Source organism: Musa acuminata, chromosome BXJ2-4 (genome assembly GCF_036884655.1).
Source record: "Musa acuminata AAA Group cultivar baxijiao chromosome BXJ2-4, Cavendish_Baxijiao_AAA, whole genome shotgun sequence".
NCBI lineage: Eukaryota > Viridiplantae > Streptophyta > Magnoliopsida > Zingiberales > Musaceae > Musa > Musa acuminata.
Window position 1 is genome coordinate 42,735,191 of NC_088341.1, and position 26,601 is coordinate 42,761,791.

General features: G+C 39.5%; 4 protein-coding genes across 8 annotated transcripts; 3 read left to right on the forward strand and 1 right to left on the reverse strand.

Moving 5' to 3' along the window:
- Positions 1 to 1,588: 1,588 nt before the first annotated feature.
- LOC103982729 (exosome complex exonuclease RRP44 homolog A) lies at positions 1,589 to 15,926 on the forward strand. Its single transcript, XM_009399727.3, has 25 exons — positions 1,589 to 1,794; positions 1,902 to 2,039; positions 2,125 to 2,282; positions 2,623 to 2,678; positions 2,955 to 3,077; positions 3,167 to 3,297; positions 3,407 to 3,647; positions 3,721 to 3,877; positions 4,929 to 5,169; positions 5,306 to 5,462; positions 5,532 to 5,600; positions 7,737 to 7,862; positions 8,002 to 8,054; positions 9,176 to 9,282; positions 10,542 to 10,596; positions 10,715 to 10,814; positions 10,876 to 10,987; positions 12,165 to 12,285; positions 12,386 to 12,445; positions 12,525 to 12,630; positions 13,961 to 14,056; positions 14,534 to 14,615; positions 14,707 to 14,772; positions 15,233 to 15,428; positions 15,520 to 15,926. The coding sequence occupies exons 1-24, from the start codon at positions 1,741 to 1,743 to the stop codon at positions 15,426 to 15,428; spliced, it is 2,805 nt and encodes a 934-aa protein (XP_009398002.2). The 5' UTR covers positions 1,589 to 1,740; the 3' UTR covers positions 15,520 to 15,926.
- A 345-nt stretch (positions 15,927 to 16,271) lies between these two features.
- LOC135580789 (uncharacterized) lies at positions 16,272 to 19,975 on the reverse strand. Of its 3 annotated transcripts, none has more exons than XM_065106262.1 (8): positions 19,792 to 19,975; positions 19,656 to 19,694; positions 19,477 to 19,519; positions 17,711 to 17,765; positions 17,445 to 17,493; positions 16,880 to 16,947; positions 16,672 to 16,780; positions 16,272 to 16,520 (listed from the first exon to the last, which is right to left on the reverse strand). In XM_065106262.1, exons 1-8 carry the CDS (start codon positions 19,936 to 19,938, stop codon positions 16,407 to 16,409), a joined length of 624 nt encoding a protein of 207 aa, XP_064962334.1. In that variant the 5' UTR covers positions 19,939 to 19,975; the 3' UTR covers positions 16,272 to 16,406. The 3 variants fall into 3 exon arrangements, with proteins under 3 accessions (XP_064962334.1, XP_064962333.1, XP_064962335.1); XM_065106261.1 differs by having other exon boundaries at positions 19,629 to 19,694; positions 19,792 to 19,973; XM_065106263.1 differs by having other exon boundaries at positions 17,711 to 17,814; positions 19,629 to 19,694; positions 19,792 to 19,902.
- A 93-nt stretch (positions 19,976 to 20,068) lies between these two features.
- LOC135580793 (expansin-A10-like) lies at positions 20,069 to 23,008 on the forward strand. 3 transcript variants are annotated; one of them, XM_065106258.1, is made up of 4 exons: positions 20,069 to 20,436; positions 20,523 to 20,838; positions 22,292 to 22,581; positions 22,805 to 22,884. In XM_065106258.1, exons 1-4 carry the CDS (start codon positions 20,199 to 20,201, stop codon positions 22,867 to 22,869), a joined length of 909 nt encoding a protein of 302 aa, XP_064962330.1. In that variant the 5' UTR covers positions 20,069 to 20,198; the 3' UTR covers positions 22,870 to 22,884. The 3 variants fall into 3 exon arrangements, with proteins under 3 accessions (XP_064962330.1, XP_064962332.1, XP_064962331.1); XM_065106260.1 differs by having other exon boundaries at positions 20,070 to 20,436; positions 22,860 to 23,008; XM_065106259.1 differs by lacking the exon at positions 22,805 to 22,884 and having other exon boundaries at positions 20,071 to 20,436; positions 22,292 to 22,713.
- A 990-nt stretch (positions 23,009 to 23,998) lies between these two features.
- LOC135609234 (amino acid transporter AVT3B-like) lies at positions 23,999 to 25,542 on the forward strand. The gene has a single exon (XM_065102339.1). The coding sequence runs from the start codon at positions 24,118 to 24,120 to the stop codon at positions 25,375 to 25,377; it is 1,260 nt and encodes a 419-aa protein (XP_064958411.1). The 5' UTR covers positions 23,999 to 24,117; the 3' UTR covers positions 25,378 to 25,542.
- The last annotated feature ends 1,059 nt before the right edge of the window (positions 25,543 to 26,601 follow it).

The following is a 26,601-nucleotide window of genomic DNA, read 5'->3' on the forward strand; positions in this document are numbered from 1 at the left end:
TAAAAAAAAATTAAGACATCCATCGATGATGGGAGGAGGCGTCGTTGTGGAAGCGACCACCAACAGCAGCATTGAGTCACTGCTGCCTAGGAAGGCATCATATACATGTAGCATATGCTGCGCTGATGACGAGCTTAGCTTTCGGTCTTGCCTCAGGTGGATGTACGTCGACCAGTCTGACACTAGACACGTAGTGTCTCTTGGTCCCTCTTTCTTATTTTTATTGTCTTTGTCCCCATTACCTCCCATTTTATATTCTCTTGCGCCCCCACACACTACACCTACAATATGATGGTCAAACACACTAGCTCTAGGATACACGTTACCATGTCACCCACCTTGGCGTTGCCCGCCACCTTGAACGACACTTGCATCGATCCTAACGAGTACTATCATACCTGGTAAGCCGCCTCCCCCATGAAGCATAACATTACAAAGACAAAGAGCAGGCGGAAGGAGTTGTTGAGCTGGTCCATATAGCCCTCCCGCACCCGCTCACTCTCCTCGGTTAGCTTGTCGAGGAATAAGAAGCGACGGAGGAAGATAAAGAGTTAGAGGTAAGAGATAGTAGAAGCGGAGGTGAGGGAGAGCTAGAATACTACGTCATAGGCATGGTGGGTGGGGTCACAAGAGAGAACAAAGTGGGAGGTGATGGGGACGAAGATGTCTAAGAAGAGGAGGGACTAAGAGACTAATGCGTGTCGGACAAATCGATACACATCCACCTGAGGCAAGATCGGAAGCTCTTAAACTTGTCATCAATGTGAGAGATGCTATGTGCATATGATACCCTATTAGGCAACAGTGACTCAGTGCTATTGCTAGTGGTCGCTTTCACAATGACACCTCTCGCCATTGATAGATGTCTCAATTTTTCGAAAACTTTAATTATATGTACAATTATATTAATGATTTATTATGAGTTAGCATGTCAAACTTTAACGTCTCTTAACTCAGACTTGATGGAAGAGACTTATATATTATGTTTTTAAAAATATAGAGATTATTTTATACATAAGTAAACCATAAGGGTTTAAGAGGTCAATGACCAAAACTATATGGGCTAAAATAAACCTTAATCCTAAGTTACACATGTCATTATATTAATAATTTATTTTGAGTTAAGTAAGTAGAGATCATAATTACGAGGGCTAAAGTGGACCTTAACCCTAAATTAATGTAACAACTTGATGTAAATTTATATGCTGAATTAATAATTATAAGAGACTTGATGATGAGATATATGATCAGCAAACTTGCGTTGAAATATATTACTCTATTTAAAAAAAATCAAAAATTGAGATTACAATGACTCAATTAAATAGAAGATAGACTTATGACTTGGAATCTTATATATATATATATATATATATATATATTGTAATGTTTAATTGAAAGGTTAAATCGGTACCGTAGTTGTTGTTCATTTGAATTTGGACTTGTCTATGTTGATCAATTGGACCGGTAATCGAGCAATTGGACCTGCGAATAGCCCATTTATAGGCCCAAGCTCGCTTGAGTCCATGATGAGAAGCCTTCCTAGTTCCTATATGCTTCTGCGACCCCACGAAAGGTCGCCGCTTCTCCTGTCGCTTTCCCTCGCCCTCCAAGTTTTGCGACCTCCACCAAGAGGAGCCGCTTCTCCCCTCGACTACCCTATAAGCTTTTGCGACGTCTCCGGAACACGCGGTTCCTCCTATCGTCACTTCTTCGTTCATCTCTCGCTCGAAGCCTTCGAAGATGTTGCAGAGCAAATCCTTCGTCAAGAAAACTAGACAAGGCCGCGTCGTCAAGGTTAACTTTCTCTCCAGCACCAACACACACCCCGCCCCCCCTACCGCCTCAAAACCCTAGCCCTATTATTTCTTAATTAATCTCTCTTTCTTCTTCGGCCGCCTCAGGTCGTGAGGGAGCACTACCTGAGGGATGACATCTACTGCGGGGCACCGTCCTGCAAGACCTGCGACACCTCGGCCGCTCGGCTCAGCACCTCCGCCTCCACCATCTTGATCGTCGACACCAATGTCGTCCTCAATCAGGTTGCCGTCGATGTCTCCCGTGGTCCCTGGTCGTTCTACGCCTTGTCTTGGCTTTATTTTGTTGATTTTGATGGGAATTATGCAGATTGATTTGTTGGAAAACCCCGCCGTAGACGATGTGGTAGTGCTGTCGGTGGTGTTGGAGGAAGTGAGGAATAAGAACCTTGCTGTGTATAACAGGCTGAAGGCGCTTTGTACTAATTCGCTTAGGAAGTATTTTGTGTTCTCCAATGAGCACCACAAGTAAGTTGTTTTCTTGTATTCTTGTTCTGTTTTGTTTAAGATAAAAAAGACATGGTTTTAAGGTAGATGATCTGCTTTCTTGGTTGGTTTCTTTCTGTATAATGTTACAATAAACTGAGAATTATAATTTAGTGTAAGCAGCATGTGGGGTTGTCCGCTTGGACTTTGCAAAGTTTGGCCTTTACTTCCCTTTAAGAGATTTGGATATATGTTCCAACTGATAAAGTGTGTTTAGATCTTTTTCTGTTAACTTAATTCTCTTCATATCTCATGGTATTATTGCTGAGCCTTTTTCTTTTGTACTTCTTTAAGCTCACTTTTGATATATGAAATGAAACAGAGATACTTATGTGAAAGAGATGGTTGGAGAAAGCCCAAATGATCGGAATGACAGAGGTATGCATTTCATGTCTCTAGACCTTTGGACCCTGTTTGGTTTCTCTGATTGCTTCTTCATGTTTATCTTGGAAAGCCTAATAATTTTAGGCAATTCCTTTATTGGAATCAAATGACCTAGATATCATGAATTTCATATCCTTTGATACATCCCACTTATACTAATATTGTGAAGAAAAACATGCATCTATTAACATTTCTACAGTTTTTGAGCAATTTGTTTCTGTAGTTTGTACTTGCCACTTAATATGTTGACACCTCATGTTGGTTCTTTAGCTATAAGAGTGGCTGCACGTTGGTACCAAAGTCATTTAGGTGTAAACACACAAGTATTACTCATTACCAATGATAGAGAAAATAAGAGAAGGGCCATTGAGGAGGGCATTTCTGCAGAAACTGGTAATTCCTTTTAGCTTTGGGTATTTTGACAGTTCATTGTAATTAACCCATTACTTTAAAACTCAGCGAGGCTTTATTTTTTGTTGCAGTTGAATCATATGTAAGATCTCTTGGGAAACCTGATTTACTTGACCTGGTTGTTCTTTCATCATCTGCTGATGTTAGCATGGAAGATGTTGAAGATCTCAGACCATCTAAGAAAAAAGTTATTTACAGTGAGGTATATTACATTTTATTTATGACATTCTTGAATAAGTCTTGCAAGTGTTTTTCGTTAGTCACTTTTTCTATAACAACTATAAATACCATACCTTTTCACTTTGATGTAGCACAAGCCCATGTCAGAAATTACTTCGGGTCTGCTTCATGGAGTTTATCATCAAGGAAAGCTTCGTGTGAACCGTTATAATCCATTTGAGGCTTATGTTGGGAGTGAGAGTATTGGTGATGAAATAGTTATTTATGGTCGATCTAACATGAATAGGGCTTTTGATGGAGATATAGTTGCGGTTGAGCTATTGCCTCAAGACCAGTGGCGTGATGGGAAGTCCATGATAATTGCTGATGATGGTATGCTTCTGAATTTATTCTTAAGACATAAGTATGCACTGGCTGATGGTTTTGTTATATGAATTTCTTTAAGAGGATGATGAGGAAGAAGATGTTCATTTGGTCCCTAGTAGTGCCGATGATGCTCCAAGGAATGAAAATCTTGTTCAACCTACTACTGGATCTGTGCCTCCTGTGTCAGGTCGTCCGGCTGGGAGAGTCGTTGGAATTATAAAGCGCAATTGGCATTCGTAAGTAGAACAGAAGTTCTGTAATGCTTGTACTTTGTTATGGAATTTGCCTTCCGGAATTTTTCTTAGAAATATCTAAGTAATAATTGCTTGATTTTTTTTGTAGGAGCTTTGCAGTAACTTAGATTCTTCAAGTGATAGGGCAATGATGAATGAGTGGTCAAATTTAATGTTGTGATGCTCAGGATTGAGTCATATAGAATAGAGGTCTTAGGTTGTTTACATGCACTATATTTGCTTTGTAGATTTTTTTTATCAATGTCTATCTTGTCATGGCATCAGTAGATGCTGCATATGGTGGTCATCAAGGGTTGTTTGCTGTGTAGGTATCTAAGGAGATGTAGCATATATGGTAGGCATAGGGACCACTGTGTATGTGTACATATGGTGATGCATACAAGGTGAACTAGGACTTGTTCACTATTCTGGTCCTAGGCTAGGTGCCTAGGTGATATCCCATGATGATAATGTAATATCTTGAGATAAAAGCCTGGAAGGTCATGGGTTTCACGAATAGAAGATCAATTAATGGAGAAAGCATTCAGAGCAATGATGATGGGATGTCATTGAAATCAGAATGTTCTGTTGATTCATATAATGGCAATTTCTTGAGGAAACTTCCTGTGATCATGCATGTGAAACTTAATATAGAAGGAATAACATTGTTATCTAAACTAAAAAATTGACATAGAGCTTTGGCATATGTTTATTACTCTCATCTTATAAATTTAGTACCTTACCTAACCAACTTATGATTTTGGCTTTTTATTATTTTTTTCTCATTCTTTTTGCTTATTTTGGATTACCATGTTGCATCAATTGCACTACTCACATGGAATATGCATGCCAGAGAAATTGTTGCATTATCAGGATCCAAGTGCACACTAAATTTTGTTCAAGCAGGCCTTAATCTTCTTTGACTAGCTGATGTATAAGTAAACAATTTACATGTCCTTATTCTTGTAATTTTTATGGGACTGAGAATCCCTTTATTTTATTTTTTATTCTTGTGCTTCACTTTGTTATTGTGGCATTTTGCTATTACTTGCAGTTATTGTGGGTCTTTGGAGCCAATGCCTATGCCTGCAGGTAATGCTGGTGTGGCCCATGCTTTATTTGTCTCCAAAGATCGTAGAATTCCTAAAATTCGGATTCAAACTCGACAGCTTGGAAATCTTTTGGACAAAAGAATTATTGTTGCTGTTGATACTTGGGATTGTTTGTCTCGGTATCCATCAGGACATTATGTCCGAACAATAGGAGAGATTGGGGACAGAGACACTGAAAGTGAGGCAAGTGACTATGCACATGCTTTTTATGATTATATAATGTTTCTTTTGCAGTTCTGCAATTTTCTACAAGGATTTGCTTACTAGATCATTTGAAAAATTGAGGCATCTTTGATAGTTTTTGTAATTCCTTAAACAGGTTCTGTTAATTGAGAATGACATAAATACAAGACCTTTTTCATCACAAGTTCTTGCTTGCTTGCCTCCATTCCCATGGTCACTGTCATCTGAAGATTTAGCTAAAGCCAATAGAGAGGATTTGCGGCATTTGAGGGTCTTCAGTGTTGACCCTCCCGGTATGTACTCTTCAATGGCACTTCTTTTAGTCTCTTGGGCCAGTGATCATGTTTCTTCGTTTGTTCCAGGCTGCAAGGATATTGATGATGCATTACATTGCATGCCACTCGCAAATGGAAATTTCGAAGTGGGAGTTCGTATCCTCCATCTGGTCTTGGATAAAGGATTTTTTTTCCATAAATTTACTGAATTTGCTTGCCCATGATTAAGTTACCTGCATTCTTTTTTGGTTTGTTAGGATTTTACTTGTTATATAAAGTAGACAAGGATTATGACAAGCTGCAGCTAAGATTTCTAATTTCTTTAGCTTGCCTGATTTATGGTTTCTGAAAATATTAAATTATGGCACTACGCATATGGTCGAGTTTAATTTCCAGTAGGCTTTGGATTTTTGGTTTGGCTGTTGGCTGTGTTTGACAATGTTAAGAAGCAACTTGTAGGGATAATTTTGTTGGTTTAAGACATTCACCAGTCCAACTCTTCTTAGTAATTCTGTATTCAACCTTCACAGTGCAATCACATCTCCACATTCCTATTGATATAATGCATTACGTATATAGTCCTCAAAAGTCAGAGTGGAAAGTTTTTCAATCTATTTTCACATTTGTGCAGATGATTTTTTTTCACACAGTGCTCAGCTCGACAAGCATTTTGATATGTATGAGCCTCAAGTTAAACTATTCATTGGCTTATGAGACTGAACAAGCTGAGCCGTTTTTTTCCTTAACTGGATTGAGTTGGATTAGTTGCTATGGATGCCACTAAATCCTTGATCAAATTGTTTTGGTTTTTAGGAACCAGATTGTTTTGTCTTATATGTTGTCACATAAGAACCTACTGCCTAGCTTGCTGGAACTTTAATACTGGATCCAGTTGAACTACTTTTAGATGGACCATTTTCAGTGAAGTTTGCATGCTGACACACAAAATTCTCACATTCTAAGCACAAAACTGTTTATATATACTTGTTAAGGTTTATGAAATTCCTCAACAATGAACTAACAGAAGGCTCTATGAGGGCGTCATAAATTTGGAACAAAATGACATTGTCTTTAATGTTGTATCTAATGTTCTTTATGTTTGTCTTTAGATTCAAGCATATCTGCTACTGTTGGATGGAGGAAATCGGTGCATTTTGGTTAGTTAAACTGGATCATTCTATATATTTTTTGGATCCATTAGAAAGCAGTAAATATTTATATGATATTTTCGTAACTAATTTATTTATTTTTAACAAGGATACAGTAGCTTGATGCTATGCACTGGAACTAACTTATCAGAAACTAAACTTTGCAAAGTATGAGATCTGTTGTTGCTTGTTGTGAATAGTTACAATACAAAAATCAAACGTCTTTGGAAAGACCTAACATATATTTTGATCAAGCTTCAATAGTAGGTGGTAGTATTGTAATTTTTGTTGATCCAAAGTCATGTACATTAGATTAAGTTTATTAGACTTGTGTCTTTTTGTGTTCTTTCCCTTAAGGTTCATTTGTCCTCTTGGTCCATGTATTTTGAACCAGTCTCTCTTGGAAGCCTTGAGAGCACTGTGTGTCTCTCATCCTGGGTTTATACTAGCTTGTGGATGATACTCTAATGTTGGATAATCGAGCCTGCTGAAGGCTTTTGCCTATCCAAATCAATTTGCAGAGACATGATAACCTGTAATCATCTTATGTAAAATTGAATCCTGATGTTGGTTTTCAGCACTTCAAAACTTTGCTGGCAATGTTGAAATGTTTCCAGCTTAACTGAGTTAGAATTGCTTAATTTATGGTTCGGTTTATAGGTCCGTACCAGTGTATTGATCGGCTGTCGGTACGATATATATCAATCTGTACCAATGTACCAGCACATGGTATGTTATGGTATACTGACAGATCGATATGTACCGATTGTACCATTCCCTTGTTGGATTGGTATGTACCACCTGTGCCACACAATATGGTGAACCTTGGCTTAAATTATATTCGTCTGCACAAATAGACTTACTGATGCATGTCAGTAGATTTATGTACAAGCAAAAAATAAAAAAGGGAAAAGCGAAAATGCTTAACCAGTTATTGAACTTTGAAATATAGGTATCTTATACCCTTAGCTTGAAGTCTAAATGACACCATTATCTGTGTACAGAGATTAATTTAATCAAACATACTTGTACAAGTTCAATGTCATTTATATCTTATCCTTTACGAATAATCCTGGGCTTTCTTTTATAGATCATGGTTCTGCAGGCCCTAAACATCATTGTGAATCCTTAATGGCAGTGTCAGATATTGCTGATGTCACAAATTTTGTTCTTGCTGGTACCCCTCTGGATGAAGAGGCTTCACAAAGGGGTACATCAGTTTATCTTGTTGAGCGTCGGATTGACATGCTTCCCAAACCTCTGACTGAAGGTTTCCTCTCCCTTTTTAGGTTTCACTGAAAGTACATATACTGCTGAAACTTTTTTTTTTGTTGAACTACAAAGTAGAAACATTATTATTATTCATTAGGTATGAAATAGTGAGACAAGACACTTTCCTTTCTTTGTAGACATTTGTTCCCTTCGCTCTGATGTGGAGAGGCTGGCTTTTTCTGTCATCTGGGTAATTTCTGTGCCACTCTACCATAATTCGAGGATAACTTTGGAAGGACTTGTTAAATGGGTGTCCTCCAAAGTTGTAATTAAACAGTACTTCATAAGCTCTTCATTTTAAATTGCCATTGTTGGTTCATCTCTCTTTCTTGCTGATAAGCAATTTTTTTTGTTCAACTGTATCAATCTTCTAATGTAATTGAAATCATAAATTGCCCATCTTGCTTCCTTGCATGTTTAGGACACATCCCAGAACTATTGCTATTGATGTAGTTGTAGCTTTTAATACCTTTTGACATTTGGTAGATACACCTAAATACTAGTATAATCACAAATTTGGATATATAGAAACATTTTCATTGTGCATTTATATATTGGGCTGAAAATGTCATTATGATAACTTTTACATGTGTCATCTGTGAAGAATCAGATGCAGCTTCATTGAAAGATAAGTTGAGGAAAAGAAATTAAAATGGTATGTAAATGTCCGAAGATTTATAGATGCTCCAGTTGGATTAGCTTAGTCTATTAAAATTGCTGGAATGAGGGGCGGTAGAGTGATATTGCCCTAGACAGCTTAATGGTGGGGAAGATCCATGTAGCAGACTTCATTTATTTGGGAGGTTATGGCTTCTTGTGTTGTCATCACTTGTTTATTTCATCTTGGAAGTTTGTGCAATGCATCTACACAATCTTATTAGTTTTTGAAGTCTGAAGTGCATTCCAAAATTTTAATCTCTTTACTCTACATCTTATACCCCATCTTCAAATGCAATCAATCTTAGCTCTCTTTTGTATATGATGCAAATTTATTTGATCATTCTAATATTGTTATCATCTTTGGCAGTTTGTTCTTGGACCTCTGACCCCTGATATTTTAGTTTTTTATTGTTGTGGTGGTTTGAAATAGTAGAGTATGTTAAAGGGTCTGAATAACTTCTTTTCTTGTTTCTTTTTTGATTTGGTATCTTCTAAATTTTTACTTGATGATACTTGGAAACCTGTTTTATAAGTTGTCTTTCACTTGCATGTGTGGAAAAGTCTAGTGATGTTTGTTCCAAGCTTGTAAGCTTGTTGGCTCGTCTGCTTTCTGATTAAATTTATAATTTTGGATTGTTTTTACAATGACAGGAAATGACACCTGATACAGAAATAATATCAACAAGATATACAAAAAGTGCTATCAAGTCATGTGCTGCACTGTCCTATGTTGAAGCTCAAGCAAGAATGGATGATAGGTCCCTTGTTCTTGCCTTTTATTCTCACCATGACATTTGTAACTGCTTCTTTATTCTATTCTCATGGCCTTTATAAGTCTTCTTCAAGGCCTAATAGGATTATACCTACAAGGGAAGCTGTAAAAAGGATGTACTAGCTCATTCACATAAGCATGTCAATTAATTTTTAAAAAAATGTAAGGCTCCTTATTAATGTTTTTAAATTATTGCTGTGGCAAGGTATCTATGAACTCTCTATATTTTTGTGATTTGAAGCTTGCATTTTGAAAGTAAAAGATGAAGTTATGCTTGTTTAGCTGATATGCCCATGTAGCGCTTAGGAAGAATTCAATCTATGCATTATTATTGGTTAAAAACAGTAGCCATTCTCTTGCCATCAGTCTTTGGCTTTCCTCTCCTTGGGTAAGGTTATATGTGATGTGGAACAATCAATGAAGGATAGGTTTAGATAATTCACTGTATCATATTTTGGATAAGAATTTGTATTTCAATAATAGCTTAATAACAATTAAATAAAGGTTATTGCATTAAATAGCCCTGAGTTCATGCTTCACCTTGTTTGACCAAATAGCTTTGCCTACCAGTGCTATTTTATTAAGAAAATGAAATAAGCAGAAGAGGAAAAGAGAAGAAAGAGGGAAAAAAGAGTGAACTTACACACTGGATTGAGATTTCCAAACTGCACAAAATTGTCGATGTTTTCCTAACCCCCCCTTCTCCTTTTTTGCTTCAATTCTTGGCCTGTGCTTTACTTTGTCATTTAAAAAAGGTCCCAGGAGCTCATGAAATTATCCTTCTACAGCCAATGAATATTGTTTCTGTCACATCCCATAATTCTAAATCTGAAACTAATTTCAGTTCAAATCATCCTTCTAGATTGATGTGAACCAAGATACTCTATTAGAATGTACCACAAAGTATCGAATTTAGAAATGCTCGTCTCAGATCCATGCCTTTTCAAATCCCTGCCATCCACTTCCAGCACAAACAGTCCTGCCTTTTGATAACACCTTTTGGTGTGATTGTTTGATTGTGTTTATGGAGTGACTTGGATTGCTGCATTAGTACTGTGTCATACCTAATTCGGTTTACATATTAGTTTCATTAGTTGCATGAAATATTGTGTATAATTCATTATATACCATGGAATTTTTCAATTTAAACTGTGGCTTTAAACCTCTAAAGTTGAACTGAATGCAGATTATATACTTTAACTCCCATAACTAAAGGCAGGTTATGTACTCTTTTGCTGCTTGCAGCCGAATGATGGATCCATTGACTACCGACCTACGAAATTTGAACTCATTAGCAAAGGTTAGCTTATCTGGTTTAATGCTTTAATCCAATTTGGTTATAATTTGTTTATCCAGTATATATGGCACTTAAAGATCTTCATGAGCAAGGGAACTTTAAGTATCTTCTACCTGAACAGATTATGAGGCTTCGGCGAATTGAGAGAGGAGCTCTTACACTTGCTTCTCCAGAAGTCAAATTCCAAATTGATACAGAAACTCATGATCCTTTAGACATAGGTACATGTTTAAATTATTATTCTTTAGTAATTTGTCAGAGCATTTAAAATTTGTTTTGCAGGTATGTACCAAATTCGCGAGGCAAACCAAATGATCGAGGAGTTTATGTTGGCTGCTAATGTTTCGGTTGCAGAAAAAATCTTGAGACATTTTCCTTTGTGCTCTTTATTAAGGTAGATGTGTTTCATTACCTTTCTTTGAACTTGAACTCTTTTTGTTTCATGATCATTGTTGTGTTAATCCATGAAGTCTTTAAATATAAGTTTGTAAATTCTGTTTCAATCTAAGTGGAAAACTTTAATTTTGTGACTTTTCAAAAATAACCCAAACCATTTTATCATGGAAACTGAAACAAACCTAACCAACATCCTAATGTTCAGTTTGGTTACTCTCATAGCTTTTACTCTCCATGTAACCCATCTTCCAGACCTGATAAACTTTAAAGTTATAACATGCTTTGAAAAATCATTGATCCGGGATTGCCAAAGCCAAAAGGAAACTCCTCAAAACCATCAAGTTTTTTTTTTAATGTCAGAAATAGAAGAAAAAAATGCAGCATGATAATGATAACGGAGTGGAAAAAAAGAGGACAAATGGAAGGAGATGAAAATAAGTGGATGTGCCCTCTATAACTAAGCCCTTAGACATCAGTCCTGATGATCCCTCTAGCACAGCTCTTTGCTGCATCCATTTTTTACCTTGTAAACATATCAAAACAATATAACTGATTGTGTTTGACACTTGAGGTAACAATAATGGTTGGATCTCTACCATTGATTAGCTTTTAGTCATAGGCATTGTCCTCTATTCGAGTAAACCTGGGACTCACACCAACATTTTGGAGGTTGAGATTGTCTTATTTGTGACCTTGTCTTAAACTTTTAACTCATTGTACCTTGATAATCAAGCTCACTTTTATGAAGTGATACTTTGATCAAGTTAAATAAGTGCTTGATAAATATATTTGTTATAAACATAAAGTATGCATTAAATATACATGTAGGTGAGCCTTGGTGCCCATATGTCTTTCCATACCTAAGAATCAAGCAATAGATCTTTTAGGTTCCCCAATATTTTTTTTCTCATTTTTGTGCCTGATATCAATGCTATTCTTGATGTTTTTTTTGTTAATTTGCCATTTCTTGGCATTTACAGTGTTAGTCATTTTAAAATAATGCATTTGTATTAGAATGTTGTATTGATCACAAACTTTATAAGTCAAGATTAGAATAATGAGCTGGAGCAAGATTATTTTATTATACTTCTAGGTGCAAAATAGGTATTTTATCTTTCTTGAAATGTTTGCGGAATCATAATTTAGTTCTACCTAACTTGGGTAAAATGGAACAGGCGTCATCCTAGTCCCACCAAAGAGATGCTTGAACCATTACTGCAGACAGCTGCAGCTGTTGGGCTGGATTTAGATGTTTCATCTTCAAAAGCTTTAGCTGATTCACTTGATCGTGCAGTGGTAATAACACATCGTGTGTTACTTATATTATACATTTTGCATCTCTATTTTCCTTTTATGGTATATGCTTGTGCAAGTTGGTCATTGAGATCATCTGCAGGGTGATGATCCATACTTTAATAAGCTCATCAGGATTCTGGCAACTCGATGCATGACCCAGGTACATTTTAAAGTAGTGGTATCAGTTATTTACTTACAAGTGTAGATGTTCTAGTATGATATTCTGCTTGAAAATGTAGGCAGTTTACTTCGCTAGTGGAGATTTGAGCCCCTCTGAATTTTCCCATTATGGTCTAGCAGCACGTCTTTATACTCATTTCACTTCTCCAATCCGCAGATATGCAGGTTAGTTGTTTACTGCAGTATGGTCCATGTGTATGAGTCATCGTTCTTACAGTCCAGATAACAAATATTGATGATTTCAGCATTTTGGTTTTGAGTTTTGTTGAATCTTGGCTGGTGTTTTGCCATGTGTATTTTACCACCATTTGTTAATTCACCAGTCACCAGTTCTTAGTGCCATTTCCAATTTTGCATACATAAAGACTTAACATATATTGTGGGGTTTTCTTGTTTATATGCCACATCATGTGTATGTCCTACTTATAAATTTCCTGTGGAATTATGGGAATTACCATTGTCATTAAAGTAACAAAAGTATATGCTTATATCTTGACTTGCATGGTAAAGTTATCTTTGGTAATTATTTTTCCTTTTCAAGGGGAAAGTAAGTATATTCAGATATGCATGTATATTAGCAGTTTGCCTAATGGGTTGAATATGATCATGCAGAGGTGGATTAAGTTTGGTCACAAACATTCATTGCTCAGAATGATTTGTTGGAGTAAAAATAGACTGAAGAACAAAAGGGATGGTATTCTAAGAGCTACCTAGTGGGCCACAGAAACTTTACCTAGCTAATCCATGCTTAATGCTCAGGCCATCATAGAAACGAAAGGTCTTCACAGCCAATACTACAAGACTAGATGACAAGTGGTCTAAGTTGCCATAATTAGTAAAAAAAAAGTTATATGTGATGTTTAACAGTTTTGTTAGATTTGCTATTTAATTTTCTTGTAAAGCCAAAATTTGATAGGTCATCATGACTGTATTTGGGATGGAGGTGAGAATAAAAGTGACCAGGAAGAATGGATCCTGCAACATCATGTTTGCCCATAATTTTTTACTATACTTGTGTGAAGGGGAAATGATTCTCAAGAAAGGTTTCCAGCAGCATCATACATTAAGAGGTCAGCCTAGTGCAGGAAGCTTCTGGTTTTGAGATGTATAAAGAGGGTCAGATGCATGCAACTTTATCCTTACTCATGGAGTTTGTTTCAGCAATTTAAACTCTTGTGGCTAGGTTGTTGTGGACTAACCGTAGTGATAAGTCGAGGTCCATGCCATCCTACATTGAGATTGGAAGTTCATACAAGTGGGTGAGGATTGATGAGGATGAAGCTTCTCATACACTAGTCACCTTTTAAGGTTCTGTATGATGTACTCAGCAAATTTGAGACATTATTTTATACAAGTTATGTGGAATCAGTATGTTTTTGAAGTTTAATCATTCATCAAATGTACATTTAACAATGTGGAATCCGTCTGAATTTAATTTGATGAATAGGAGAGTCGGTACAACTACAATTGGTTCTGAACTTTCTGTTTTTTGCAGATGTCATCGTGCACCGGTTGCTAGCTGCAGCACTAGGAATTGCCAAGCTTCCTCCAATTTTTCTGGATGGTCCACAACTTACGGGCATTGCTGACAGTAGGACTTTTACTGTGGCCTCTCAAACTTATTTCTTTTAACTTTTAATCGGTTGTTGGCTAATACAATTTTATTAAAGGCACAAGTGTGGTGTGTAAGGTACGAGGTCCACCAAGGCCTTGAAACTGTGTTACCTCAATTGAGGCTTAGTGACTTTAACAAGGCATGTGTAACGCACACACTTCATGTGCCTCACTGTTATTTTTCCTTATGAACCTATAGTCATGGGATGGCTTACTCTATTGTTAATTTTATGAGGATTTTCAATCATTTAGGATTAAAAGAAACTAACAAACGGACACTTGTGGTTTTTACAACAGACACTTTGTTCTACCATTTGAGCTAACAACCAAAGTTTGACATACATCGAGTGGTGGATAACTGTATATTTAGACAAGATACACCTTATACAGTTATGCCTATACTTCAGTCGCCTTGAACCTTTGATAATCTTGGACTTATATTTGTTTCTCTCAGATTTGAATAATCGACATCGAAATGCTCAGATGGCAAGCCGAGCTTCAGTTGAGCTTCATACACTTATATACTTCAAGAAACGGTACTATTAGTTTGCTGTCTAAAACCTTATATTAAGTGTCATATGCCTTCCAATATCGTTTAATTAACAAAACATTTTCCATTTGTTGCAGGCCAACAGACACCCAGGGCAGGATAGTGAAGATCAAATCAAATGGATTTATTGTTTTTGTTCCCAAGTATGTTTTCATCACTTTTATCTAGTTTAACTTTTTAAGTATTACATGCTATGTTGATTACTTGTTTGTGCACTAAAATGTGATCTATACATGCTGTCAAAAATGAGTGTTGGGTAAGCTGACCATCCTGCACTAGGCTTTGGTGGTCTCATATGTTGTGTTATTGTATATGTTAAATTTGTCATACATGTGTTTGTAAAAGTATGAAAATGTGATCACATGTGGTTTATATTGTATAGCATTTTATCAAATGTGATCACATGCGGTACAGCATTTTATCACTTAGAGCATTGCTAACTTATCAATCTAATATCAGAATATCCATCATTATAGAAGTTGGCCATTCTACACCTTAAAACAAAAAGGGCGTTACTGGGGATTTGACAGTTGTTAATCATGATAATGTACCTAATAATTTATTGTCTGATGATTAATACTAAGATCTTGTCATTTCTTCCAGGTTTGGCATTGAGGGACCAGTGTACTTGGTGCCCAAGGGAGATAAAAGAGCTGATTGGGTGGTAGACGAGGCACATCAGAGAGTGACCAAGGCAGGGTCAAACATCACCTATGGTATTCTTCAGACGGTGAGGATTCACATGGAGGTAGTAGAACCACAACCCAACCGGCCAAAGCTCGAGCTCACTCTCATCTAGGTAGACATTGTAGCCTTTTGTTTCTATTTATTTCTATCAATTGGAGCATTTAACACTTATAGGATAATGTGTCCAAAATCTTATATTTCAGGTTTGTGAAACACTGTTCATGGCAAATAGGGGGATCAGTTGTCGATTCTGTGAATCTTCCCTGCTGATAATGCTGGTCTTCGTTTGCCATGTCTGTGAATCCTGTAAAAGATCGGATGAGTTAAGTAGCTTCAGGCTAAAAGATGATTGTGATCTCACAATGTAAGATTATTACCTGAATGTTAGGATGGACAGATGGAATACCTGCCCCCCCCCCCCCCCCCACCACTAGGAACAATATCAATTTAATTACATTGGATGACTATGTAAACTAATGTTATGTTGATAGATTGCGCCTGGCATGTGGAATGTATCTGAAATGTTCAAAGGGGTATGAAAACCCTGTTGCCATCAAGTTGGTCTTGATTCAGGTTGATGGTATAAAACCGATCACAGTTTTCCTCCTTATCCATATGTTTCTGTTGGTGATGGTTAGTAAGATGTCACTCGTTATTAGCTTCATTCTTGTGTTGGCCAAATCGCCAAACGTGTGTTTCCGACTACTGCCGCAGGGCTGAGCCACCACCGATATCGTCCTGGAGTGCCGTCACCTCTGACGACTGGAGCCAAATGCCTGCTGTTTGTTTTGTCGCTTCCGTCACTGAATGTGGCGAGTTGCCTAATAGCATTTGCCTAATCCTTTTGCAGGATCATGTCAAAACAAATTCCTCTACATTTTTCAGAAAACTATAACAAATAGCTATCATTCAACATGAGAATTTCTACGTGCCTTTTGGCAAACAATGAAATAACTGAAGGGCAAAAATGAGTTAGACTTAAGCATCGATTAAAACACAAATCACAACGAACTAAAATTATCCACATCCTGACTTCCAGAGTCCAGTGAAGAATTCTACCATTACAAAATTTCCTGTTGACATCCACAAGTTAGTCATCCTTCACATGAACCTTTCTTCCTAGTAAGTGCACAAACACTGCAGAAGAAAACATGCCCACCGAGTAACCAGCAATTGCTCCATATGTAACACAAATAGGCCATTCCTACATGCAAAAAGCATTTATTTATATTACAGCCTCACAGTCAAGTGGGAATAATGTACTACTAAGTGATATAAAAAAGCATTGAGTTCATCGTACTTCAACGTACTACTTCAATAAGAAAAAAAGAAGAAGAGGGAATAATGAATTTTACCTGCCATGGCCTCTCCCAGTCAAGTGGCATAGGCCAAGCACCAAGCCATGCACCGATGACAGCACCTTGAGCCGGTAAAGAAATCACACAGTCAACTCCTTCATTTGGTCTGTAATGAGGAATGCAATCCATAATAAAAGATAATTGGAAATTTGAAACAAATTATGTTGAAAGAAAAAGGCTTCGATCGCATAAACAGAAATCCTACTTGGAATAAGCTAGAATACGTTGCCAATCCGTCCTTGATGTTCCAAAAACACAAACTGCAGGCACAAACTGACATAAAACATGTTCACCATATTTCAGGGGTTAGAAACATTCACATGCATTTTATTTCTTAGAAAGAACCTCATCAAGAAAAATTCAAGAGAATTATCATTTTAAATACATGGACTGCTAACTATACAAGTGCGCTCAATTCGGCTTAAAACCATATTCTTAAAACCAAATTTATTAGCATTGGTTGGAGAATAAAATTCATTCTGATTCCATTCGGCCTTGAAGTAAAATTCTTTAGTGCTGACATAGCAGAATGGTAACAAACATTCAGAAGTATATATAGACGTTTCATGGAATGTTCTTTAAGCATAATACACTTCAATGTATTCTAGCAGGCAACCTATCCTTATCATGACTGACCCAAGGCAAATTTGCCTAAAGTAGGTCAGAGAAATTTTAAAGATCTGGCATCCATAATTTGTTCACTTCAAGACTTGACGAGATTATTTGTTCATGCAAACTTCCTCTAAAGACATTAATCATAAGTTACTTACAGTGAATAATGACATGAGAGATGACCAGTAGATTGTGCTTAGCCAGTACCTGCATAGAATAAAACTTTGATAGCCTTAAAAGGAATCTTCGGTTTCTCTTGATCGTATTATTCATATGAATTAAATATTCTATCCAGTGTTTAGAAAATCAAATCATTAAGTGGGGCTCAGAGAATTTGAATTTTTTTATTATCTGATCCATCTAAATTTATTTATAATATAAAAAATCTTCCCAGCATAGGTGAAGCACAGATCAGAGCACTTACTTAAGACCAACAGGTGCTCCCAGAACAATTGCCCCAAATGCATTTAGCAAAGCCCCTGATGATAATAAGCCAGATGATATGCATTGAACAAGAGGGATTAAAATCTGCAAGTTTAAGGTGAGAAGAGGAAGAAAAATCAAAACTACCAGAATCTTTGTACGATCTTATATTTTCAAGTTTTCAATAGATTAAATAATGAATAGCAAAGCAAGTAAGTTTAATAGCATAATCTTAATTCAAGATCTAAGCTATCGTCAAGAGGCAACGGTATTTCTTTGTCCATTAAAACATGCAAACAACCCACAATTTCAGTTTTGTGAAAGCCCCTAAGCTCTCTGAAGGCACTTCATCAAAATGAAAAATTAAGTGTTTGCAGGCCCTACTTTTTTGGGAGATTAAAGGGTAACTGCCACATATTCTTATCAAAAGAATTGTCAGTTTGTCACTTAAAAACAGAACAATAAGTAGTGAAGTACTTGTACTAGGTAATGAATGCATTAAATGTTAAGGAACCAACACTGATTTTGTTGATTGATGTATTAATGTAGTCTGTCCAACAGCATGTCCAAAAGTGACGAATTGAAGATGAGGTTGAATATGGTAATCAGCCTGAAGCTGAACTTCTGGGTTATATCTGCTGTAAGTATGAGTTTACAGAAGCTTTTGGTGTAATTACTCATGTCCTATAGAGTATCTTGCTAAGACTTGAACATAAGTTTTCTGAAAAATTAAAGCCATTCTTTTTTATTTCGCTTGCAAGAACTTAAAAATCTTTCTAGGAATAATAAAAAAGGCTTGAAGAGTAGATTAGCACCTCCCTATTTTTCAATGTTTCTAGCATGTGAAATCTTCTTACATTTACAGCATGTTTAAATCTCACTGCCATAATTCTACAGTATTAGCACTTTTTGCAGCCAGCCAATTTCAGAGCATAAGTAGACTGAATAAACACATCGTCATCGCTATTCAAGGTTGGTTTGCTAATTAGCATCTACCGATGGAATCTGAGAAAATCTGTAATACGGCTTTCAGTTTTCAGATTTTCTTTTTAGGTTTGAAGCTATCAGATCAAAGAACTGCAATCCAGAACATTGCAGTAGGATCGACAAAGGGTGTTGTGGCTGTGGCTACAACAGAAAAAAATAAAACCATTGCAATGATAAAATAACGGAAAGATGCAAGGTAATAAAGATTTGATAAACAGGAAAAAAAAAGAGTAAGGAGAAGAGAATGGAAGAAAGGAAAAACAATCTAAGCCATAAGCCAAATCTGACTCTATTTTGGCAACTTAAAGAACCATATGATTCAGTTGTCTCTAATATGAGAGACCCTTTATTAAAGATTTCATCAGAAGCCAAGTCCAAATAAGACTATGACTTTTATGGGATAAGTTCAGGGGATAAAGATTTCTTTTTCTAAGTAATTCTATAAGTTCCTAACTAAGGAGACATTTAAAACTTCCAAACTCAGGTTTCAGACAACTTAATAAATCTTGCAGTTCAATCTTATTCAGGATACCGATCACAATCAGCAATGTAACTTCCAAGCAAGCTCCGTATCAAACTTGTCAAGCCAAAACCCTCAAACAACCTTTTCCAACAAGTACGATTGAGTATAGACCATTACCTTTGAGCTTGAGAAAGGAGAAAAAAAAACCTTAATCGTCGAAAAGTCATCCATCTTATTCATTATATAATAAAGAATCAAACTCAAGAAAAGCAAAACAAATCAATCAACAAAATCTTCTCGAGGCGATAAAAACTCACCAATGGGAAGTCCGAGCAGTCCCCTCGCAACAGCCTTCGAATACTGTTCCCTCCAGTAAAAACAGAGAAAAAACGCATCTTTAGGGCAAAATCAAGCGGAAATGCGCAGACAATTACGGATCATAAATGAACGAACTAGTGAATGAGGTTACAGAGCAATGCTCGCGATCTCGACGAACCCAACCATAAATTCCGATGATAACCGGTCCTTCTACCACCTGCAAAGGAAACCAAATCAAGAATTGGGCCATAAACCATCCCATTTGCTTCGACCGGTGAAACCAACAAAGAAAGAAAAGGGTGATTGTGACGAACGAGGAGAAGACGGAGGGTTCGGGCGGGGTCGGCGACGAGGCTGACATCGCAGCCTAGTCGGGCGATGCCATAGCCAGCGGCCAAACCGACGCCGCAGAGGAAATGGAGCGCCAGGGCCTTCGAGGCGGTGATCTCGCCGTAGCCCATCCTCTCTCTCTCTCTCTCTCTCTCTCTCAACCTTTGTGCCGTATAAAGATGATCACAAATACCTTCAAGTTGACACCTGTCGTTTCACGAATCTTAAATCACTTGGGGAAAGCTACATCGGCGCTTCCCCTCACATGCCGCTTAGCCCTTAGACTCTTCCTTGCGCCTTAGTCCCCATTCCCACTGCGGCTTAGCTCCGCTCAGCTGTCTCTCACCGCTTCTCCACCGCACTCTCAGCACAGCCACTTCTTTCCTCCACAATGCCGACGCCGTCACTACCGCCATTTCGGCCGAAGTCCCGCCTCCTCAGCCTCGGCCAGCTCTTCTCTCTCCTCTTCCACTCCCACGGATTGGCGCTGCTATTACTGCCCTTGACCCTGCTCTCAAGCTTAGCCGCAGCTCACCAGAGCTCGTCGTCCTACGGTGCCGCCGCGCTCACGGAATGGCGCTCCGCCCACGCCTCCTACTACGCCGTCTTCGACCCCCGCGATACCGTCGGTGGGCCTCAGATCTCAGTCTCCCCGCGTCCCCCTTTCGCTTCTTCTGTCTTTATGGATCAGTCTCATTTGTTGCGTGGCTGGCAGGGGGGGCGTGCGGGTACGGGGATTTGGGGAAGCGCGGGTACGGGATGGCGACGGCAGGGCTGAGCGAGGCGCTGTTCGAAAAGGGAGCGGCCTGCGGCGGCTGCTACGAGGTGCGGTGCGTGGAGGAGCTTCGCTACTGCCTGCCGGGGACCTCCATCGTGCTCACTGCCACCAACTTCTGCGCCCCCAACTACGGCCTCCCCGCGGACGCCGGCGGGATCTGCAACACTCCCAACCACCACTTCCTCATGCCCATCCAGGCCTTTGAGAAGATCGCCATCTGGAAGGCTGGCGTCATGCCCATCAAGTACCGCAGGTGAGGAAATTACGCCTTCGTATTCACCCCTACTTCGCTTCATCATTGTCACTCTTATCTACATTGATTTCTTTCTTAAAGAATTGATTTGATTTGCGATTGGTGTAAATTATGTTCGATTGAATTGAAAATGAATTGGCTTCTCCAGAATGAAGTGGAATTGAACTCAGTGCTAATTAGTTCTGAAGCTTGGAGACATCGTGAATTCTCTTTTTAACCTAGACTTGGGGATACATGGCACTGATTCATGACCCACCTTTCTCTGATCTGTTCATGTCATCTCATAGCTAACCGATCAAGTTTTGAAAATACAAAAAAAAAGGTGACATTTTTATTGTGAGTTTTGAAGCCATGAGAACTCATTGACCATGAACAAAAGTCAAATTCAGGAAAAACTTGGCAGCAAGATCCTAGTTCATCTGTCCATTATGACAAATTTAGTGCAGAACTACACCCAGTCACCAACCTGATTCAATTGAATTTTGATGAACCACACCTGTCACTCCTGATCTGACCTAATCTTAGGGAGTTACACCTACCACTGGCTTCTACCTAAATATGTGTAAAGATTAAATGTTGCCATACTTGCTGAGATTAAGATTCACCTAGTTGATTAGAAGCAAAAAAACAAAGACGAGGGTCTTTTGTAAAGCAAGCATAGAATGGATCCTGTATGTTTCTCCTATAGCAGCTCACTAATTTAGTTTCTTCTTCTTATTCCAGACGCCGGTGTTAGACATTGTAGAAATGTGATCTGTTACTTTTTTGGGGGGTTTAAGAATCTAGCGGGTATCCAACATTGTGTTGGCAAAAAATTGTATTATTCTTAGTGTATCAAATTTAAAAGTTATCATGATGTGTGAAGAGACAAAATCGTTCATATGCATAAATGGAAATATTCCATGAATACAATCAGTTGTTTTGACTATAGGGCTAGTTTCAAAATTTCTTTATGAGCTGCGCTAGAGATTAACTATATCGTAGCTTTTCTCCCCGTAGTCCATATGTTATGTATCATTATGTTGTAGGAACTAAAGCTATTCTCAGACTGCATTCATCTTCTCTGCTGACTTATCTTTTTGTGTTGGATAAAATGAAGACAGGACCACTTGTTTTCTTCTGGAAGCTGAGTAGTTCAGCATCATGAACAGCTCAGCTATATGGTTAACAAATTACAGCACTGGTTGACACAGCAAACAAATACTAGTATTTTAGAAAATTATGAAGTTGGGAAGACATTTAAATCAACACGGTCCTCTCTTTGCAGCAGTTTTGGCTCCCACTTGTATACTTGAGCACGAAACTACCTTGATTGTTGTCACTAATGTCCATCTGGTTTGTTGGTTTTCTCACACACTCTGATGCTTTTATAAGGGAATTTTGTTGGCCATGAACTATGTGTGCTTATTTGATGCATATAATTAAATCTTACAATTTGGAACTGCACACTCAGGGTCAAATGCATAAGGGAAGATGGTGTCCGGTTTACCATAGATGGCAAGGGCTTCTTCTACACAGTGCTGATCAGTAATGTGGCAGGTGCTGGTGATATTACAGCTGTGAAGATAAAGGGGTCGACGACTGGGTGGCTGCCCATGGGCCGTAACTGGGGCCAAAATTGGCACATCAGTGCTGACCTCAAGGGTCAGGCATTATCTTTCGAGGTCACCGCCAGCGATGGTGTCACTCTCACCTCCTACAATGTTGCTCCCAAGGACTGGACATTTGGCAAGACTTATGTCGGTAAGCAATTCCCTTTCTGATATATCGAAATCTCATTAGTATGGCTTAATATTTTTGTACTTTTATTTGTGGATATACATATTCAAGAAACAAGATATTAATACGAAGAAGAAATCAGATTTTGTTTAACAATTATCTGTAGAAAGCAATACACTTGCTTCACTTGTATCCTCGATTAACTCTTTTGTCTAATCATTTAGATTCGTCCATTTTATTCTTGTAGTTGTCACAATGTACTCTGTCATCATAGTGTTGAGAACTTTCAGGGGTTTTCACAGGATTCAGTAGAACAACATGAGTGGTGACAAGGAAGCTCTAAATTAAATTTAAACCAGGAGGAAAGGATTTAGGTAGGGCGGTTCTGAGGACTTTCATGGGTTAAAGAATTCATAATAAGATCTATATTCTCTTGAGCCCCTAATTGTTCTCATGGCATCCTGCAAAATAGATGTCATCAAAAATCAATATATATGAGATATTTTTTGCACAGGGATTCAATGCTGCATACTGATGTCCATGTTCAACGAATTCATCTTATTGTTTCATTTGGTTTCTTTCTATTTTACTGAGAAACATACTAAGGATTTACCAAGCTAAAAAATTCTATGTAATGTCTGAAGGATTGTTAGAAGTAACTGTGTTCAGTGTCCAGATCAATCAGAGAGAAACTTTGGGTGGATTTAATTATCTAGAATGAATCTGAAGAAGTGTTGAGCATCAATTGCTATAATGTGGGATTCTGAGCCAGTTGTGTGTGCATTTGATGAAATAGGATTCAATGAGCTTGTGCTAGACACCTTTCTTGACACTAGTTGATGCTGCATTGGAGATCATGCAGCATGTTACAGCAAGTCACATTAATCATATATTTTCATTCTAGTTTTCTGGCAATCATTGTTCATCAATGAGAACTACCTAACAGGCTAATATAAACATAGTAGTGATGGTTAAACATTAGAGGACCATTATACTTGCCTGTTTTCTTTCTCGTTATTTCTCCCTGAGCAGTAGTTAAACATTAGTGTTGTTATTTCTCCCTCAGTGTTGGTTAAACATTAGAGGACCATTACATCTATTATCGTAATAGATGATGCTTTGAGTGGTTATTATTAAAGACTAAAATCAATGAAAGAAATTCAGAAAATCACAACCGTCCGTACCGTCTATCTTTCTCCGTGATCTTTGATGCTGATGAGGTTGACTCGGTAGTTTGCGCGCGTCGGTATCGAACACGCTGCTCCTTCGACCGGTAACACTAACATGTACGTCTCACTTCCCAAAAGAGGCGACGTTTGTGAGAGCGAGCGCCTTCCAAATTACGCGGGACCCATCCATGTTTTTGGGGTCTATTTCTGACTCGTTATATACAAGTCGTTCGTCAACTCCCCCTCATCGTCTTCTTCCCTTCTCGATTCCATCACGCAACCTGGTCTCCTAGATTTCTTCCTCGCTCTGTCTCGATCTATCTCCCAGTTTGCACTACTCTCGTATATAGAAGAAGAATAAAAGGGTTAATTCATTTGATCGATCGATAACATGTCGTATGGCATCGACGAAGACTCCCCCAGCTACGGCAGGGACGCCACGGTGCCGCTGCTCCCGTCGGTGGCTGGAAGCGGCTACGGGGAACGGCAGATGTCGTCGCAGCCCAAGACGTTCGCGAACGTGTTCATCGCGATCGTCGGTGCCGGCGTGCTGGGCCTCCCCTATGCCTTCCGGCAAACCGGGTGGGCCGCCGGCGCCCTTCTCCTCGTCGCCGTCGCAGCCTTTACCTTCCACTGCATGATCCTTCTCATCCACACCTGCCGCCGCGTCGAGCTCGACACGTTCGACATTATCGCCTCCTTCGGCGATCTCGGCCTCGCCGTCGCCGGCCCAGTCGGACGCCTAGCCGTCGACGTCATGATCGTGCTCAGCCAGTGCGGCTTCTGCGTCGGCTACCTCATCTTCATCTCCAACACCCTCACCTTCCTCGCACCGTTATCCCTACCCTCTCTTTCCTCCACATCCTTCTACGTGCTCGCCATGCTTCCATTCCAGCTCGGCCTCAACTCGATTCCGACCCTCACACACCTCGCCTTGCTCAGCATCTTCGCCGACATCGTCGACATCGGCGCTATGGGGGTCGTCATCGCCGAGGACGCCTCCATCTTGCTCTCCAACCCTCCACCGGTCCGCGCCTTCACGGGGCCCTCCGTTCTCCTCTACGGCATCGGGGTCGCCGTCTACGCCTTCGAGGGCGTCGGCATGGTCATCCCCCTTGAGGCCGAGGCCGGAGACAAGGCCAACTTCGGGAACACCCTCGGCTTCTCCATGGCCCTCATCGCTTTCACCTACGGCCTCTTTGGCGTTCTCGGCTACGCGGCCTTCGGCGAGGAGACCCGGGACATCATCACCACCAACCTCGGCGATGGCGTTCTCAGCGTGCTCATCCAGCTGGGCCTCTGCATTAACCTCTTCTTCACCTTCCCGGTCATGATGAACCCGGTGTTTGAGGTGGCCGAGCGCTGGCTGCACGGGAAGAGGTACTGCTGGTGGCTGCGGTGGGCCGCGGTGGTAGCGGTGAGCCTGGTGGCCACGCTGGTGCCCAACTTCGGCGACTTCCTGTCGCTGGTTGGGAGCAGCGTGTGCGTCGTGCTCGGGTTCGTGCTGCCGGCGTGGTTCCACCTCAAGGTGTTCCGAGAGGAGCTCGGCTGGGCCAGCACTATCGCAGACATCGCCATCGTCATCGCCGGATTGGTGCTGGCCATCTTCTCCACCTGGTCTTCTCTCGTGTCCATCTTCAGCTCTGTGTAATCTTGATTACGTGGTCGGCATCAGTAGAATTTCTCTCTCCTTGGACACATTCCAACAGAGAACGTTAGGCCGGGAAGCGTTAGATCTCAACTTCTCAGAGTATTAATTACTTGAGGAGACGAGAGAGACGGAGCTGCACTATAGATTTGCGGGCTTTAAATATGTAGCAGACTCACAAAAATGATTTGTTTGTATTCAGATTTACAATAGAATACAAATGCCTAAATGAATCTATCCGTGTCTTTTTTCCTCAAAACAGACAGTTTAGAACATAAAGATTGTGCTTTATGGAAAATGGAAAGAAAAATCATGGATGACTGCAATCAATCTAAGCAATTCTTTCCACCTTGTAATATGAGCTAACAAGCCCCAGGTGCTATTTTGCTCTTCTGAGATGCATATTTGAAGAGATATTTCCACCCATTCTTAATTAAGCCAAGGATTGCATGGTGATAATGCTCGAGTACTCCTACTGCAAACTGGGTGTCAAGCACGAACTGCAGCCCCGATATACGTGAGATGCATGCATGCATGCATTGGACGTCATAAAAGTATCAGCTTCATTGACATTTGTAAAGGCCAGTCACAAAACTGCAAGTTTAGGGCATCACGTCAACTTCCATTTCAGAATTGATCGCCGAGCTTTATATTATTTGATGGTTGGCTGGATCACCTTTGTTATCCATGGCCACATCTACTTCCAGTGCGAAAAGGACCTTGCATGTCAATCAACATCATGAGATCATGAAAGTACCAAACGGAAGCGAGCAAGCTCCTCACACCGCAAATGTAGGGCAACGGATGACTCGCTCTGATAGATTGACGCCATGCGAAGACGACCACCTGCATCAGTACTGACACCACAAGTTTTGAGTCGAGTTGATTTATACTGCATCAAGCCTTATCCTCTTACGGACATGAGGCAACGCAAGCTCAGCCATGGCAGAGCGTTCCCGCCTTCCACCAAACGTGTGAGGAGACGTCGCGGCCGCTCGTTCCACCGCTGGAGACGGCGATCCAGGTGTGACGGTGGTGCGATCTTATCGGCACCTGATGGGACGCCCGCACGCCCGCATTAACCCAGCTGATGACACGCGTATGGTCGGCGCTGCTCTTCGTTGTATGTTATTATCCCGCGACGACACGTAGCAGTGGGATCGTTCTTAAGAAAAAAGAGGGCGCCTGGGACCGCGTTGCAGTACCCGGTCAACATCAGAAAAAATT

Coding starts and splice junctions, on each gene's coding strand:
- LOC103982729 (XM_009399727.3), top strand. CDS start 1,741: ATGTTGCAGAGCAAATCCTTCGTCAAGAAAACTAGACAAGGCCGCGTC. Junction 14,057..14,533: donor ACTTACGGGCATTGCTGACA/GTAGGACTTTTA, acceptor TGTTTCTCTCAG/ATTTGAATAATCGACATCGA. Junction 14,616..14,706: donor CTTATATACTTCAAGAAACG/GTACTATTAGTT, acceptor CATTTGTTGCAG/GCCAACAGACACCCAGGGCA.
- LOC135580789 (XM_065106261.1), bottom strand. CDS start 19,938: ATGGGCTACGGCGAGATCACCGCCTCGAAGGCCCTGGCGCTCCATTTC. Junction 16,948..17,444: donor CTCTCATGTCATTATTCACT/GTAAGTAACTTA, acceptor GTTTTATGTCAG/TTTGTGCCTGCAGTTTGTGT. Junction 16,781..16,879: donor CGTATTCTAGCTTATTCCAA/GTAGGATTTCTG, acceptor TCCTCATTACAG/ACCAAATGAAGGAGTTGACT.
- LOC135580793 (XM_065106258.1), top strand. CDS start 20,199: ATGCCGACGCCGTCACTACCGCCATTTCGGCCGAAGTCCCGCCTCCTC. Junction 20,437..20,522: donor CGACCCCCGCGATACCGTCG/GTGGGCCTCAGA, acceptor CGTGGCTGGCAG/GGGGGGCGTGCGGGTACGGG. Junction 20,839..22,291: donor ATGCCCATCAAGTACCGCAG/GTGAGGAAATTA, acceptor CTGCACACTCAG/GGTCAAATGCATAAGGGAAG.
- LOC135609234 (XM_065102339.1), top strand. CDS start 24,118: ATGTCGTATGGCATCGACGAAGACTCCCCCAGCTACGGCAGGGACGCC.